Below are 16,797 nucleotides of genomic sequence, written 5' to 3'. Positions count from 1 at the left end.
ATATCAACATGCCTCAGTGCGTGGAACTGACTGAGCAGTGCAGAGTGATTCTTGGGCAAAATACACAGAGGTTTGTTTGGTTTTCCCCCCCCTTTTTCTGAGAGAAATAAAAACCACACCACTGAGGTCTCTAGAGTTTCTAGGAAAGAGGGCAAGGCATCAGCCCTAAGTAAAACTGTGGTACAGAATATGTGTGTTTTTTCTGTTGTTTTCATATGGTGCAGAGAAGATGAATCATAATGTAGGTAACACTTAAGGTGTTAGTGTTGCAGCAGGAGAGTGGGAGTGTTGAGGCTCACTATATACATCTGTTGTGTCAACTTTAACATAAACGGACATTTAGCTTTAACATAAATGTACACCTTGTTCTTCAAAGCCTTGTGATACAATCTGCCTATACCAGAAGGGTGGCCAACTGCATGCAAATGAATCCCTTCTGATCTATAGCGCATATTTGGCTTTGAGGAAGAAATCCTTTTGTCCATTTTCTGGATCTTTAAGCTTCGAAAAGGCTAAAAGAGTGTGTTTGTTAAGGGAATTTATATAACATACAAAATAAGCCAATCTACTCATTACATTCTGATTTTTTGAAGGAGTCTATTTGAAATTAAACGTGCATTGCCTTTATGTCCTCTGGCTTAACATTCTGGTTTCAAATATGTCTTTGGTTACACATCCTCATTTTTACCTTATTTTTGGGTTTTCTAGAAAATGTATTTCTAAAAATCTCAAAAAAGGATTTGTTTTTTCTGCATAACTACTCCTGAAGAAGAAGGTGGTAGCTAGTTTCACGAAGAACAAGGAGTTTTCATAATGAAAAATGTCTTCCCCCATCATCAGCAATGTCTGGGCTTCTGCTGTCTGGGTGACATTATATATTCTTGTTATCTTCATTCCTCATGATAGTGAAGTCCTTTTACCTCATCTCTACTCTTTCCTTCTTTGAGGTTATGTCTCTATTTTATACTTTAAAATGGCAGAAAGCTAGGTAGTCCAAGCTGACAAGTAAATGAGACTCTTCTTTATCATTAGAGCAAACATTAGATCTTTTTACATTTTAGTCTGTGATGGTAGATGTTAACCCCAATTTTAACACCACTGCCTCACTGGATGGACTTCATCTATTTCCAAAGCAAATTTTAAGGACGTAAAATCTCTGTCAGATAACTACAGAGAACAGAAAATTTGGGCAGTATTCTGATCAAAATTTAAATATTTTGGTAGATGAAGTTTTCAATATAAGAAAGATGTCTGGACTTAAAAGAAATATGTCACTAGCACATGATGAATATGTTTTCAAGGCCATTTGTCAGATTTGCAAATAACACAAAAGCTTATTCTGCCATTCTAATTGTTACTGAAAACACATTACTCCTTTATAATGCATTCTAAACACAAATTTTATTACTGATATGTATGTGCTGACACATGCAAGACAAAGGAAATGATTGTATGTTTCCCTAAATAGTTACACATACACAAGAACATACTATGGCATACTGTGTAAGCACATATGATTGCTATGCTATGCGTCCAGGTGCTGATTCTGCTGACAGATAATTAATTATACTTGTGCTTCTAAAGAAAAACTTACAACATTCCTAGATAATTCACAACCTCTTTCATTCAAGTTAAAAACTTTTCTATAGGCTATGTGCAATCATCTTATGTATATAAATCATGTGTATCCTTGCCTTTCTCTGCTGCTCCAGTAAGATCATTTATATGATGGAAGTGCTCGGCAATCATGTGTAAACTCTTTAAGGATTGGAGAATATTTCAGTTAGTAGTAACAATGCAGTTAATAGTAACATCTATACCACATGGAATGAAGGCCTTAATGCAAACAGGAGGAATGAACAACATATTATAAAAATGTAAGCATGAGAGCAGAGCCAAAAGGGGGAAACTGTAGGCAGGATTTTTGAAGATTCTGTAAGTACTGCTAAAGGGTCTTTTTATGTAGTAAGAAGTAATTCTAGAACACACTTTTTAATGAGACAGCATTGCTCTGGCTAATCACAAAATGGGTAAAACCCACAGCATGTCAACCTATTGGAGTGACTTTGCCTGAAAGTGATTAACAGTCCTCAGATCAGACCTATTAGCTGAGTTGCTACATTGGCAATTATTCTAACCTAACCATCTGTGGAGCAGCAGAAATGAATATTTTATGCCTTGTATATGAGTACGAATGACTTGTAACTTCCAACGCACATTTTGTAGACAGATTTCTTTTGTGTTTCTGGTTGGAGGGAAGACTGATGTATCTATTGTGTTATTCATCAGTGCTCTGAAGAAGTGGTGACGATGTACATTTTAGCAAATGACCGGGCCATTCTAGCACACTTCATAGAAATGCTTTGTTAGTGTCTAGGAATGTCATAACTGGAGAATTCGCAATATGTCATCTCTTGTAATCAAACGCTTCATTTCTTTCCTTTCTCTGTTTACAGATTACATTATCTGTTTGGCGATACATTAAGTTCTCTTTCTGTGCTGGCCACCAGTATTCTCCCAGGGTAGGAAAAAAAGACTAGCTGCACTTCTACATCTTGCAGGATCATAAGATATTAATTGATTTCTAATCCAATGCCAATGACAGTTTTCTGGTGAAAATTGTTCTACCTTTTTTATTTTAAACAGTTGCTTTTGAAACATTTCCTTGCACCTTTGTGACCCACTGGAAAATGTTTTAAGTATACAGCATTTGGGAAAAAGCAGCTGCAAAGGGGACAAAGACTTCTCAGGCACCAGAGGAGAAGGAAATGTATCGTGTATGGGATTCTAGAAAAGTAAAGAAATTCTCAACGTTTTAGAGGATACATTGATCCTGACTCCTCCTGAATAAAATTGAGTGTTGAAACATAAAACTTTAGAATGACTTTAATCAAGGAACACTGTAGATGAGAGGAGCTTGTCTTACGGTGATCTCCCTACCTTTAAATTCCTGCCAAAAGTCCAGGACTCAAATGTTTGTGTGAATTGGAAACCACAAACATTTCTGATTAGATCATCTTCAATATTTCGTTTTGACTTTGAAACAGTTTTAGGAAAGTCCATTTCTAACCACAAAATTATGCACTTTGAAACTTCATGAGTTTGAGACAGCTTGTGGCTCAGTGCAAGAAACGGTTTCTGGGCTGTGTTAAAATAGTCCTCATGAGTGAAAATAAGAAAGATCCGTCCTAGGCATTGAAGCATCAAATTGACCTCTAGCTAAATGCACAACTGAGTGACTGTGTCCTGAGCCTGCAGACTCAGACTGACCTACAGATGCAACTGTATTCTCTGCTTGCCTGGAAAGCATTTTCTAATTCCTGAATATTTGCTGTGGGCAAAACAAGAGCTATGGAAGTGATAAAAGCTAAAAAGGTAGAGTGGAAACAGAGAATTCAATGAAATCTTTTCTCCAGTGTTCATAGGGGGTATAAGGCAAGCTTTTTATTATTTCATTCAGAAAATTAAATACCGCTTAATGACTGAGAGTGTTGCCATGCTAGGAACAAAAACATCTGAGTCTTTCAGAATTATCTGGCCTACCTAATGATCTGATTTAATTCTAAATTTTATAAAAGAGACTGCTACTGTCCTAATCTATTTGAAGGGAATACTGTTTTCTGTGTCTTTAATAGGTGAGCACAAGCTTGAAGTTTCCCTTTGTGGATAGTGTGTGATCCCGAATATCCAGGAGAGCTATCACTGCACTGGAGAAAGATACAGTTGAAGCAAAGGAAAGTAAATAAGAAGAAATGACAAGCCTAGCATGTAAAAGTCAGGCAGGCTTAAAAATAAGAATAAAATCTACTTTCAGAACTATTGTACAGGGACAGGCTGTGAAAGAAGAAATTGGCAACTGGTTATTATTTCCTAAATCTGTTCTGTTTTCTAGCCCTCTGCTCTTTTGTTTGGCGATTAACCAAAAATTGTACCTTTTCCTTACTCTCCAGCAAACAAAAGTCCGGTGCTGTCAGTGTTTTTCCCCACTCCACGTGCTTAGTGCTGGAAAATGGTAAGTAAGAACACACATGCATGGCTGCACACACTCCCCAAGTGGTTGAAGATCTCTTTGCAGCCATGCCCCTGCACACACAGGGCCAAGGATCTCCACTGCTCCGCTAGGAATGAGGGTAAGGAAAGGTATCAGAAAGTGGCCATCTGTTTGGCTGACCCAACAGGGCAGGTGGTCCTTCTCTCATCCATATGGTCACCTTTCTATTAACTAGAGGCTGGGCAGGATTCAGTCACCTTCTTTTAAAACAAAGGAAAAAAAAACGTGGCAGAAACATTCTGGATGTCACTGGACCAAGGCATACAAATCTTAACCACAGCCTTCCTTCCCAACAGTTCTTTCACATGACTGTTATGAGACCCAAGTGTTTTTTGTATTTATAAGAGAGAGAGATTTGGGAGGGAGAAGTTAAATGGTAGAGAGACTTTGTCACAGAGAAAAGGGAAGAGAAAAAGGAAGATACATAGCCCTGAGAGATTAGGGGACATCAGAGAGAAACCAGAGAAGAGAAATCCTTCATTTTTTTGTAGGTGTTTGAAGAGGTCAGGCAAGCATTTGACTTGAACACCAAAGTTTAGACGTTCATCCATCAACCACTTTTTAAGATATAAACCTCTTATCCAAACCTGTATTAAGTTAAGTCCCTCTAAAGAGATTTATATTTTAACATAAATACTTCCCCAACACAATGTTGTGCAGTAAACTGCAAAAGCTCATATTTTTCTTATAAATGTCCTCAGGTAATTATTACTTACAGCACATTTTTTTTTACAATTTGATTACATGATCTATGCCATTTTCAAATGTGAATTTTTGTTGCTGGTCAACCTAGGATTAGATCATACTATCTCCATCTGCCAAGGAAATGCATAGGCATGCATACACTGCTTAGGATCCACACACGTTTGTGCATATCTACACACTGCTATCTGAGAAAAAGCAATATATACTCTGATACTGTAAAAACAAGAAGCCTGTAGTGTGTGTTGTTCATTCAGTGGTGTTGAAAAGTGTAGGTAGCACATAATTTTGATTTAAGCACAGACTATACTCATACAAAAAGCTTTATCATGGCAGTTTATGTTCACCCCATTGGGCCTGCCCATAACTCATTGTCATCTGATGTCCAAGAATCTAAATATGTTTCCTAGTCTCATTCCAGTTTCAAGTGCCTGTATCACAAAAACCATCAGCATTCCTGGCCTCAGAATTGCATGTTTAGAGAGAGTTACCAGCAGAAAGGCTGTGCATATAATCACTTGTGAAAAATGAGCTCTGTTTTCATTCCTAAAGGTAGCTTATACAGGTACAACACTGAGGTTTTATTTGTGAGACTGAAAAAACTCCTGCCTGGCTAGCATCCAAATGAAGATTTCTTCCCTATGCATGGCCTAGGTTCAATTTCTAGAGCTGATCCTTTTTCCTTTTGATAGCACGAAATTTCTGAAAACTAAATGATTGCAAACAGAAACAAACAAACAAACAAATCCAAAATATCTAGAAAGTAATTAACTCCCCATCTAAATTAAGCACCTACACACTACAGAAATAATAATACTAATATTAAGATATCATATTTTATTTTATCCAAGCAGAAGTGCTTACTTAGGTGATTATTTACTTTTCATTCTATGTAGTAAAGTGGTACATGATTATAAAGGAAAAGAAATTATAAATGAGAGAAAAAAGGGGGCTTCAGTCTGATCATGATGTGGAATGTATCATCATGATTGTAAAAGATAAGGTGAAAGGAGCATCTAACCTTGTATGTTGCCTCTGGCTGTGGCTAATGACAGCTGCTTAGGAAAAACTAATAAGCATAGTGCAAATATATAGTAACACTTCTATGGGGTACCCTCTCTGCCTTTAAATAGCAATGGCTCTGGAACTGCTTGAGTTGTCCAGTCATTTCTCCTGCAACCATGCAGGATTAGATATACCTCTATATACCTCAGTCATCTCTCCTTCAACCTGCAAAGTCTTTATCATAAAAAGCTCACCCTAACTTTTTGTCAACCTTTTCTCTGCCTTTTCTTATTCCACTGTATTCTTTACAGAATGGAGGGGACCAGAATTGTATACAGTTTTAAGGAGTTGCGGATACCAAAGATCTAAGTTGAACCTGAAGAGCCTTGACAAATATCGTTTAAAACATATTGGAAACAAATTCAGCTATTTGTGCTGTACGCTTACCCACAGTACTCTAAAATTACATTTTATTAGCTTTGTTCACCATTATTTGCCTTTATTAGCTCACACTCACCACTTTAGACAGTAGAACTACTCCCCCAAATATTCAGACCTTATTGCCTATTTAAACTCATAGTGTCTTTAATATAATTGCAATTATAAGACAATACAGGCAAAATGTTACTCACTTGTATTTATCTTCTGAAGTGAAATGTGCTTTTCCAGCTGTCTACGAAGTTTCACCTCTGCTCCATATTTACCAGTAGTGCCATTGTCAGCCAAAATAAAATGAGAATGCATACTGTTGAGCACTGTCAGTTTACTCATGGGATTGGACATTGTCTGGTATGGTCGGACCACCTGCATTTTAGAGACAGAAGAAAAAAAAAGTACTAAACAGAAAAGACCCTTGGAACTAAATCAGTTATAAGATACCAGCTGACAAGATGATATAAAAGAAAAAAAAATCAAAATTGTTTGAGGTATTGTCATTGGGCACTGCTGTCTTCTATGTGTAAAGTAGAAAATAAGCTTAGCACTTAAACCTGTGTGGCCGTCTCTTGTAAACACCAAGTTTTTTGATGCAGGCACTGCCTAAAGGGTTTTCCGTGGTAATTTATTTAAATGGCATCAATGGCCGCTGTTTCAGTGTTAAGTCCAGCTAGCGGTCAGTCCTCCAAAAGTCTGTGTGACTGCACACGTGCCCTGTGCACCTTGTCTGCTGATGTCTTTCGGTAGTGTTGCCGTAAATCCTACACCTCATCTGACCAAAAGCTTTGATTTTTTCTTCACAGACCCCACCCAGCACCGTGCCCCCTGTTCTTCCTCATTCAGAGCCACCAGACACCCTTCTACAGGTGAGTTCCACTCTTGGGGAGGTATACACATGATATTACGCGACGTTTTCAATTTTCTTGGAAAAAAATCTATTGGGCAATTCTTAGCATAATTCAAAGGCAGTGGCTTGTGGTCACAACAATTTAGAAAGTTTCCACTCAATGGGGAGTTTGCCACACTTCCTTTGATTTGTTTTCAACAGGAGAAACTCTTCTGCAGACACACAGAGTAAATTGTGGCAGAGTTATCCCACTCACAGCCTCCAGACAGAGCAAATAATATCACTGGGCCACATTTGTCTGTCAGCTGCTTTGGTGGGTCTCCAGTGACATAGGTAAGACTGCACTGATGTGGCAAAAGAACTGGTGCTGTGTCGAGGGACCCTGGCTGATCATGCAAAGGCATTAGCTAGAAATATATTGCTCCCTGCATTGTTTACGTATGTCTTGTCTTTTTGGAAAGACAAAACTCCTGAAAATTTGTAAAATGAAGTCCTAGCTGAAGAAATGCTGAAGTGACTTGTTACAAAACTCAGCTGGGCTATCCTTCATCTGCAAGGAATTTTCTTCACAGCTCTGGCATTGTTCATTTTGCAAATTTAACAAAACCTTGTGCTTTTTAATGCACAAAAGTATACATTCATGTTTTGACAGAAATGCTTACAGTCAGAAATACATTAACCTATTAATTTCTTCCTAAACTTCTCTCCCTTTTTGTTATTCTGAAGAGCTCTCTGGGACATAAATCTTTATAAATAATGTGCGTTACTAATTCTTTGGCAAGAGATATATATCTATCTCTATTATTTTTGCTTGTGAATGCTTGCAGCACTTCAGTCAATTCTTGTATGTCAAGGGGAAACCCACAGACTTCTTTTGCTGTTATAAACTGTCACGCAGAGGTCACTCTGTAAGGTGTTTGTCCTGCAAAAGGGAAGTCTGAGAAGCCTAAGAGGGCAGCTAGCCCACAGCAAGGTGGTGTTCTCCACTGTGAGAAGAGGTGATAGCTTTTGCTCAAATTTCTTGTATACTGTTTCTTTTGGTGCCCCATTCATGAAACATTTATTCTACAGGCACACATAGCTTAACAAATATCAATATGCTGCAGGAATGTGTTCATCAACTAGCTTTGACAGACACAGAAACCATGCGTTCACAGTCCGAAAGAAAAAGGTTCTTGCTCACAGGTTCTTTCTCACACACCTAAGTATCAAATAATATCAAATTAAAACAGTTACAGATCTTTTAAACTGATACCTGCCACACCTCTCAATATATATAGAGGGCACAGGCCAGCAAGGTCTGCTGGAAGAAGAATGACTTGAGTTGCCCATTTGTTGTATGATTACAAGCCACTGTGCATGCCATTCTGCTGGCAGCTTGTGGTTTGTCCCCAGGAGACACAGCTCAAAACTTGCTAATGGGGACTGAAGGATCCACACTGACTTAACAATGCTGCGGCAGGGCAGATTAGAAGGCTACACTTTGGTTCTGTGTCTGTTGTTTAGCTACAAGGAGAATAATATTATTAGTAAAATTCATAGATGTGAAAATAGGAATACAATTATTTTCAATTGACCTGTTCACGGTGTGCACAGTTCAACAGCTGAAATACTTTTTTTCAATAACAAATTTCACAAACAACACTGTCACACTCTTCCTGATTAAAGGATAAAAAAAAATCTTCAGGGAGGCAAGAAAATCCTAGGCTTTGAGGCTATTTCCTTGAGGTGAATTGTTTTTCCACAACACTCAGCAGATTTTAAATTTCTCACTCTTGCAGTTCCCATTCCTTTGTTCTTTTCAACCCCTTATATTTTACAAGCAAGTTAAAAGGTTGGGAAAACTTTGACTTTAATGTCTTCTCATCCTCTTTCTGCATTGAGAAGAGGGAATAATGTCCCCTGGCATCTTCCTCTGCAGAGTTGAAAGGAAGCATTTATGCTCCAGGCAACCCCTTGAAATATAGGTTAATGAATGTGACGGCAGCCATGCTGTGAGGCAGTGCTCAGGCTGCAGGGGCTGAGGGCATTCTGTCAATAGGTGAGGAGCTGGGATAACCCCAGCAGCTGCCTTTGCACCGCAAGCTTGGATTAAAAGCAGTAGTATGCTCTGTTTACATTCCCTGTGGGCACACAGCGCTCAACATAGGGACAGCACTTGAAAAATCACTCAGGGTAACTCATCATGGGCAGTGAGCACGCACGTCTTGTGTCATCCAACGCGCGAATCTGAGCAGTCTACGTGAGGGCAAAGAATTTACAGCAAACTTAGTGAGTTCAGACTAGTGGCCGAAAGAAGAGAGCGGAGCGTGCTTTGCTTCTGAAAAAGTAGCAGCTGTTGTTCAAATTAAGCCTTCTCCGCAGCCTCACTGTTCCAGGGTACACCAGGGAGCAGAGTAGTTCCTGGTTTAATTTAGAGGATCCTGGAAGCATCATGATCCAAATTCTCAGTATATACTACAAACATGCTGGTCCTCAGCTTCGCCGCAGGCATGCTTCCCACCTTGTAGTTTGCAATGAGAGAGAGCTGAATCTCTTTTCCTTACACCCGTCCTTAGAGTAATTATTGCCTGACCCAGCCTGCCAGGGGCCTCTGATACTTTCACACTGGATAAAAGTTGCAGTGGAACAACCTTGTGAAGTAACTATTTGTAGTTATCTGTAATCTTTTTTTTTTCCCCAGCAATTTAATTTCTTCTCAAAGAATCTTCTTGCAGGATAATTGCAAAATATCTACCAAAACCAAGTGAAAATTGGTAACAAGAAATCCAATGACAATAAAGGAATATACACTTACTAATTAGTTGCCTGAGATTTGTAACTTTTATGGTTATTCTGAAACCTGCAGAAAATAATTAAAGCAAAACGTAATCTTTCTGACAATATAAAACCAAAGAAGTATGAGAGGCAGAAGGAAGCACTCTCATGCTACAAACTAACGCTGTAATTCGGATTACTATGAAAGAATGAAAAGGAAATGTGTAGCCCATCTTGAGAGTCTGACGTCCCTGTTGCCTGGTACACACAAAGAGAGCAGCTAATATGAACACTGATAAGACTCACCAGAATGTGTTTTAAAGACTGTGGTTTAAAGTGGTGAGCTCTGGCTACATACCTATCAAGCTTGCAGCTATATGTTGTTTTTTTTTCATATACATGAATGATACTAATTCTAAGGCGACACTTACTCTTGAATGCACACTTTTTCTGGTTTGGGTAATCTTTGGTAATCTCAAGGAGGTAGGTAGTATTCTAAAAATGAAGGGGACTTGGTACTGGCGGAGTGAAGTCCTTTATAATGAAGCATTTACAGATGGGATCAGGGAGAGGGGAATGGGCAGGACTTGGCGTGTTGATGAAAATAAGCCGTTCTCAGTTAGTTCAGCTGTAATATGTAGCAAACAATTTAAGCTTTAAACTTTCCTCATTGTTTATGTTTTCTGCACCTCCTGTTTGCTGTTATTTCCTTGACTTGTCTAATAACTAGACATTGGCCTCACCTGTGCCCAGTACCATAAAAATGAATGATTCCCAAGGTTATTTATCAGTCCTGTTACTAAATTCCAGCATAATACTCATCTTTCTGAAACATCATTGAGTTATGATGTAATTGAGTTGTTAACTATTAATAATTACCTGGTGATTCACTACAACACAGAAGGTCCCCACCTTTCCTGAAGAAGTTGTCTCGTCTGTTATTGTCCAGGGATTTGGAGAAGTTGATGGTAGCACCTGCTGCATGACAGGCTGACTTCTAACTTCTCCACTGCGACCCTGCCCTCTGAAGTGCATACAACCTTCCAGTTTTAAATTTGCTCCCTATTGCACCATTCAAATCAATACTGAGGAAAGCTGAAGATACAAATGAGCAAGTAGAGCAAGACGGCAGAGTTCTGCTGTGAATAATCTAAATAATTGCTACATTCTGGTAGCAAGCCTGCAGTAACATTTGAGCATCCCAGAGAAAACTGCTGATTACGTGTTCTTACCTCCAGTTATTCTTATAAAAATCAGCAAGTGTGTTAATATAAAATTTGGTTACTTTGAAACTGCAGGCTTTAATAAATCAGAAGTATTATCTAGAAACAGATTGAGAAAGCCAGATTTTATTTTTTAACAAAAGAAAAACCTAAGGATGCTTGGATTCAACTTACGTTTAGTCCAATATAAATTTAGCATTTACATAAAAAGGGACAATATTTGCTCCTTATTTTTGTGATTTCAGCTGTATAGGAAAGTAGGTTTCAAGCAGCAGTATACTCATTGCTTGAGTTTTATTAAATTTATTTTTTCTGAATATTCTGATCAGTACAAAAGAACAGGGATCTGTTATTAGTGAAGTCCGTAAAGAACATCCACAACTGGCAATGATCGTGCTTCCAGCATTTGACTTCTAAGGATAAAAAAATATAATTTATTCTGGAACACAGAGTGCATGAAAGAGGTTGATAAATATATTAAAAAAATATATATATATAACATACCTGAGCTATAAATAATATAATACAACCTATGTTATATTATATATTATAGTTGATATATGTTATATATATTTGTACATATAATAAATCTATATTTATTATATAGATTTAAATTTGCCTTGAGAAAGTAGTTTTCTTTCTGATAACACTTCTTGCTTTTACCTGTTTATGCACAAGTCTACAGACTAGACTTGTATTTTGTGTTGTACATTCTGCTGCAGTAAATGATAAAAGCTGACCACTATTGCTTCCTTTTCACTGGCTAAAGCCTTTGTTAAAAATAATAAGTATTCTTTTTTTTCCAAAGTTTCTCCTGAGCTTCAGTTTTGCCATAGTCTAGTTGTTGACTGTAACAGAAAAATCAATGTAGCAATATAGGGAGAGAAATCCATGGCTATAATAGCACTCTAAGTGAGACAAATAAAACTCAAGAAATTTGAGATAATTTCTCCTTATGTCAACCTGATGGATCCATGTAGGGAAGGATTTTTATAGTAGGCATGGAAGAGTGGGTGTCATGGATTTTTCAGTTATTCAGCGCAGTAGTGCAGAAGCTCAATTTTAGTTTAAATTAGTTCAGTAAGAAAAAAAATGATTTTTTTTCTCAATACTTTTATTGTTAAAAAATGCATTCTATTTAAGTTAGTAGGTTATGTACTTGACTGATCAATGATATATCACAGTATGCTGGAAATGTCCTCACTGAGTTGCACAATAAAAGCATATTTTGATTTAAGCCTCAAGTACTAGCTTCTTTGGGCTAAAAGTGAAACTTATTTGAATGATTTCATTGAACAAAAAGCAAAGTACTGAAATCAGTGTTCTCTTTGTGATCCAAAAACTATTCCTACTGAAGTGACTAGGAACTAAACAAATGAGGACTGAATAGACTCTGAAAGGAAAGACGTGCGTGTTACAAAGACTGACAAAGCGCACAGGAAGAATGTCTCTGTATGTAGGTAGAAACTTGTTTATAACCCAAGTTCTCTACAAGACTGAGCAAGCCACCTTGCTTTCACAGTTCTTCTATCAGAAAATTGGAAATAAGTCAACTGACTACCTTTCCCTTGCGTGCTTTGTTTTTAAATTAGAATCTAAGTGTGTTAAGAGGGACACTATTTTCTGCTATATTGCTTTTACAGTACTGGAGTAAGAGAAGTCTTTTTAGGGATCTTTAGCCAGCACAATATAACAAATAGCAAACAACAGTAATATTTGTCTTAACTTGGCCGGTTCTCTTTATGGCTCTAAGGAAAGCCCTTGGGATTCCCGAGAGCTGGCTGTTTTGGATGGACTGGTAAACGCAATAAAACTCCTCAGCTATGACTTCCAGATCCATACGGGCCAGGAAAGGGCTGGGGCATTAGCAGAAGCACAGGTCCGCTGAGCACGCCTGACTTGCAACAAAGCACAGGGAGGCAACATGCACTGGGGCATGTGCAATGGCAATAACTCACCCTCCCCTGCTTCCCTTCCCCAAATTCCATGACTAAGATATTTTTCTGTATCTATCTGATGCTGGAAGGGTATGTTTTGACAACTCTTCAGTTTTGATCATAATTTAACTAGACATAGTGCATATAGGCATAAAGCCACATTAATGTTGGAGTTTGACAGGCCTTTTACTATTCGTTGACTTCCCTGCCCCCCCCAGCCCCCGCATAATCCTTTGTGGCCTTTGTTCCTCGCTTAATGATGATTCATTTTACATGCTTATAGTACTATTTATATTTCGCCTTCTTGGTTCATTTCACAGCATTCACCTCTAATGAGCCAGTCAATATAGTACACTTTGATTTTTCAAAAAGTTTTCAGAAAAGCTTCCTCACCAAATGCTTCTAAAACAACTGCACACATTGGATAAGAGGGAAAGTTCTTTGAGGGATTAGTAACTGGGGAAAGCTGGGGGGACGGGAGGGAAAACAGTAAGAAGAAAAGTTAATTTTTGCAAAGACTGAGGGTTACTAAGAAGATTTAGTGACATAAGTGGCCTACCTCAAGCTGGGTCATGTTCTGTTCAACACAGTTGTAAGGGATTTGGGGTTAATAAGAGTGTGAAATGCTTACAGATATTTCAGTGGACTATGAAGAGTTAAAGAAAGTCTTCATAAAGCAGCCTGACTAGGCAATAAAATGGAAGATGAAATTCAATATTGATAAGCATAAAGCAATATCATTACATGTGCATTAGAGGGCTTCAGCATTGCATCATGCCATTGATCAATCATTTTATGAAACTATTAGGGGCCAGGAGGTTTGGAGGAAAAGTTTCAATTTTTTCAATCACAGATACATTCTGGAACTATTTTTGTTCTTAGTGATGACCCTGTAATTGCAATCCTACTGATATAATTGTGGCTGCATTTGTGGAAGACTTCACCCAAATTTGTTTTCTTTACTGTTTTTTAAGCTTTTGTAACTTTCTGTCTGATGATCAGACTAAGTATTAATATTGTATGTTTTACCAGAAAGCTTTTCTTTTTTTAAAAATAGTTAGCATACAAGTTCTTGGTTTCCTGTTAAATTGGAAGGATATTTAGAAGAAAACGTCTCCTAAGGAAATCAGAAATCAGTTGACTGGAACAGCTGGGAAACCAACTTCTTTCTTCAACTCTTTCTGTAAAAGAAGGCTCCAGAGCCCCTTTAACAAGTGGTAACTAACTGGGAACAGGATTAGGTAGCTTTCCAACAGCTGGAAATAACTAATAGAGAAACAACAATGTCCCAAAATTCATGACTAATTTGATGTCCTTTCTTGCCTTCTTTCTTCTTGCAATGCTTCCGGAACTCCATGCACAGTCAGTAAAGAATGCTTATTTGAAACTGATGTGTACATTACACTTTTTTAGCAAGATGCACCTCATCTTTGTGATTAGCTATTTCTGCTAGTGACCTTTCACACTGCATCTCAGAAGAGTTCATTAGTGACTCAGAATTACTGCTGCAGAGTCCCATCCTGCTTGTTTGTATGTATTGGTAACCCTATCATACAAGCGCTGGTGGTATTAGAGTACAAAACCCCCCACTAATACAATTCCTCCTAATGACTATAATTTAATAGTGAAATGCAATGAATTCCAGTTGGATCAATTTCTTCATAGTCATTGAATTTCCTTCTAACCTAACTGATAATTCAATCTTCTTCCTTCCCTAACTTGCTAATGGACGAACATTCAGAGAAGAATGGTTCAGAGTAATGTAGACAAGAAAAATGTTCATTATGCAGAATGAAGACTGTATCTCTTCTCACTCACAATTAGCCATTGGTTCTCAGGCAGATTGCTTGGGAATGAGCCAGAGGTGAGGAAAAAAAAAAGGGCTCAGAAAAGCATCAGGTAACATGTAACCTGTAACCTGTATAAGTAAACTATTTATGTATTTAAAATCGGGGGTTAAAATATTTCTGAGTGACAATATAGGTTTAAAAGAGAAGAATGATGTGAAAGAGTACAAAAAACACTCACTCTGCTCTTCAGAAGGTGACTGAAGTAATGATTCTTTGATGTCTGATCTCATGTCCAATACATTTATAAGACTTTTTACGATTGTGGTAATAAACATGTATAGGACCGACTGTATTATAAAGGGGACAGTCTGCAATTCTGAATTTAGCCAACACATTGTAGTACTGTTGCAAAATAAATCAGATCTCCAGCTTTGCAACCAGAGTTTTCTTAGGCACTTTTCAGGGTTCCTCCTGTTCTAAGGATGAAATTTTAATATATTTTCAAGAGAAGCATTTAATGAAGTTTCTCTATAATTTATTTCTAAAGAACATACAGTGCAGGAATTTTTATTGTCGCTACGTCAAAATTGCTGTCAACCATAATGGAAAACCTGTGTATGTATTGATTTTTTGCTGCAGACATTAATTCTATGAGGAATTCTTAAGTGAGGGATGGAGAGGAAAGGAAAAATTACTGGAAGATTTATATATATTGGAGGTGTTCTATGTCCATATAGGGCTTACATCTTTGCCAATCAGATCCTCTTGATTTTCCACAATTCCCCAGGGAGCTATACCGATGGTGCAGATCTTCCCTCGAGATTTTGAGGCATGATCTTTCAATGCATCTCCAACATGCCGAATGACTCCTGGGAAAGAAACAGCATAAAATAGAAATTCAAAATTATGTCCATTCTGTTCATTATAGCATGGATTTAGCTTAGAATTCTCTTTTAGGGATTATTATTACAGTAATACTGTAAATCCATTTTACCTAATCTAAAAAATATTAAATTAAGTAGCAAGAAAATAATTACACCGCTCTAGAAATAAGACTGGAAATGTTGACAGCTGACTGTAACTTGTTTATCTGCACTTGTGTTCACAAACATATGTGCATGCAAGCATTTGTATCCTTCCCAAGCACAGAAAGAAGAACAGGATTTTAAAAAACAACCAACCAACCAACCCCCCCCCCCCCCCCCGCCAAAAAAGAAAAATGCAGCTTCCGCACAAATGGTCCCTTCTGTCTGCATAAAGGATGGAAATATGAAAACATCATTACACTGCCCTGTGGTAAACTAGTCTACCATTCTTTCCAAACAAACTCAGTCACCTGAGATAGTTCCCAGTAGAAGTATTAGAACCCCCCCTGGGGATCAGTGAGAAAACAGAAATTAGTACAGAAGCAATGACTGCTCCCCAGTTCCCTTCCAAGTGCTTTCTGATAACACTCCTTGCGTGCTTTAGGCCAGCTTTGCCAGTGTTTCAGTGGTATCTCTGTGCAGACGACAGACAAATGACATTACTCCTTCCCTTTCATGAAATATTTTTTTCACTTGTGTATCAATAACTATTTTTGTGATGTGGCTGCACAGAAGCAGACCTGTGGATTTGTTGCAGATGTTATCTGTTACTCAATTTCTATGTTTGCTTCTTGTTCAGGTTCCACAGTTTCAAGATGACTGGATTGGAATTACAATGGTCACAAAATACAAAATAGATGTGATTTTAGCCATAGTTTTTCTACACTATAAATGAACCATATAAGAAAAAAAACCACAATCTAACAAATCCTATAAATCCTGGAGTCCAGTTTCCTTCCTGTGGTGGAAAAGGAAAAAAACAACCATGTACCTAAGAATTAGGCTATGATCTAGCAACCCAAGGGATTCAAAGCAGAAAATCTGTACAGACTGCAAAAACTTCTACTATTTAGAATACTCAATTTTTGGCATAACATGAATATTCAGAACAACTTGTTTAAGTGATTTAAAAGTCATCGTTATACCCAGGTACGTACCATGCCTGTCACATCACTGATTCTCAG

General features: G+C 37.7%; 1 protein-coding gene across 1 annotated transcript in view; it reads right to left on the bottom strand.

Annotated features, from left to right (window-relative positions):
- The window catches only part of TRPM3 (transient receptor potential cation channel subfamily M member 3), a 415,507-nt gene that overhangs the window by 112,805 nt on the left and 285,905 nt on the right, over positions 1-16,797 (bottom strand). The window contains exons 5-6 of the mRNA XM_054184768.1: positions 15,492-15,616; positions 6,391-6,562 (exon numbers count right to left, since the gene is read on the bottom strand). Of these exons, the coding sequence (XP_054040743.1) occupies positions 6,391-6,562; positions 15,492-15,616 (297 nt within the window). The remainder of the gene's footprint in view (positions 1-6,390; positions 6,563-15,491; positions 15,617-16,797) is intronic.

The sequence above is a fragment of the Rissa tridactyla genome, chromosome Z, assembly GCF_028500815.1.
Source record: "Rissa tridactyla isolate bRisTri1 chromosome Z, bRisTri1.patW.cur.20221130, whole genome shotgun sequence".
Taxonomy (NCBI): Eukaryota; Metazoa; Chordata; class Aves; order Charadriiformes; family Laridae; genus Rissa; species Rissa tridactyla.
Note: the sequence above shows the minus strand (reverse complement) of the source record. Positions and strands in the feature narration are given on the sequence as shown.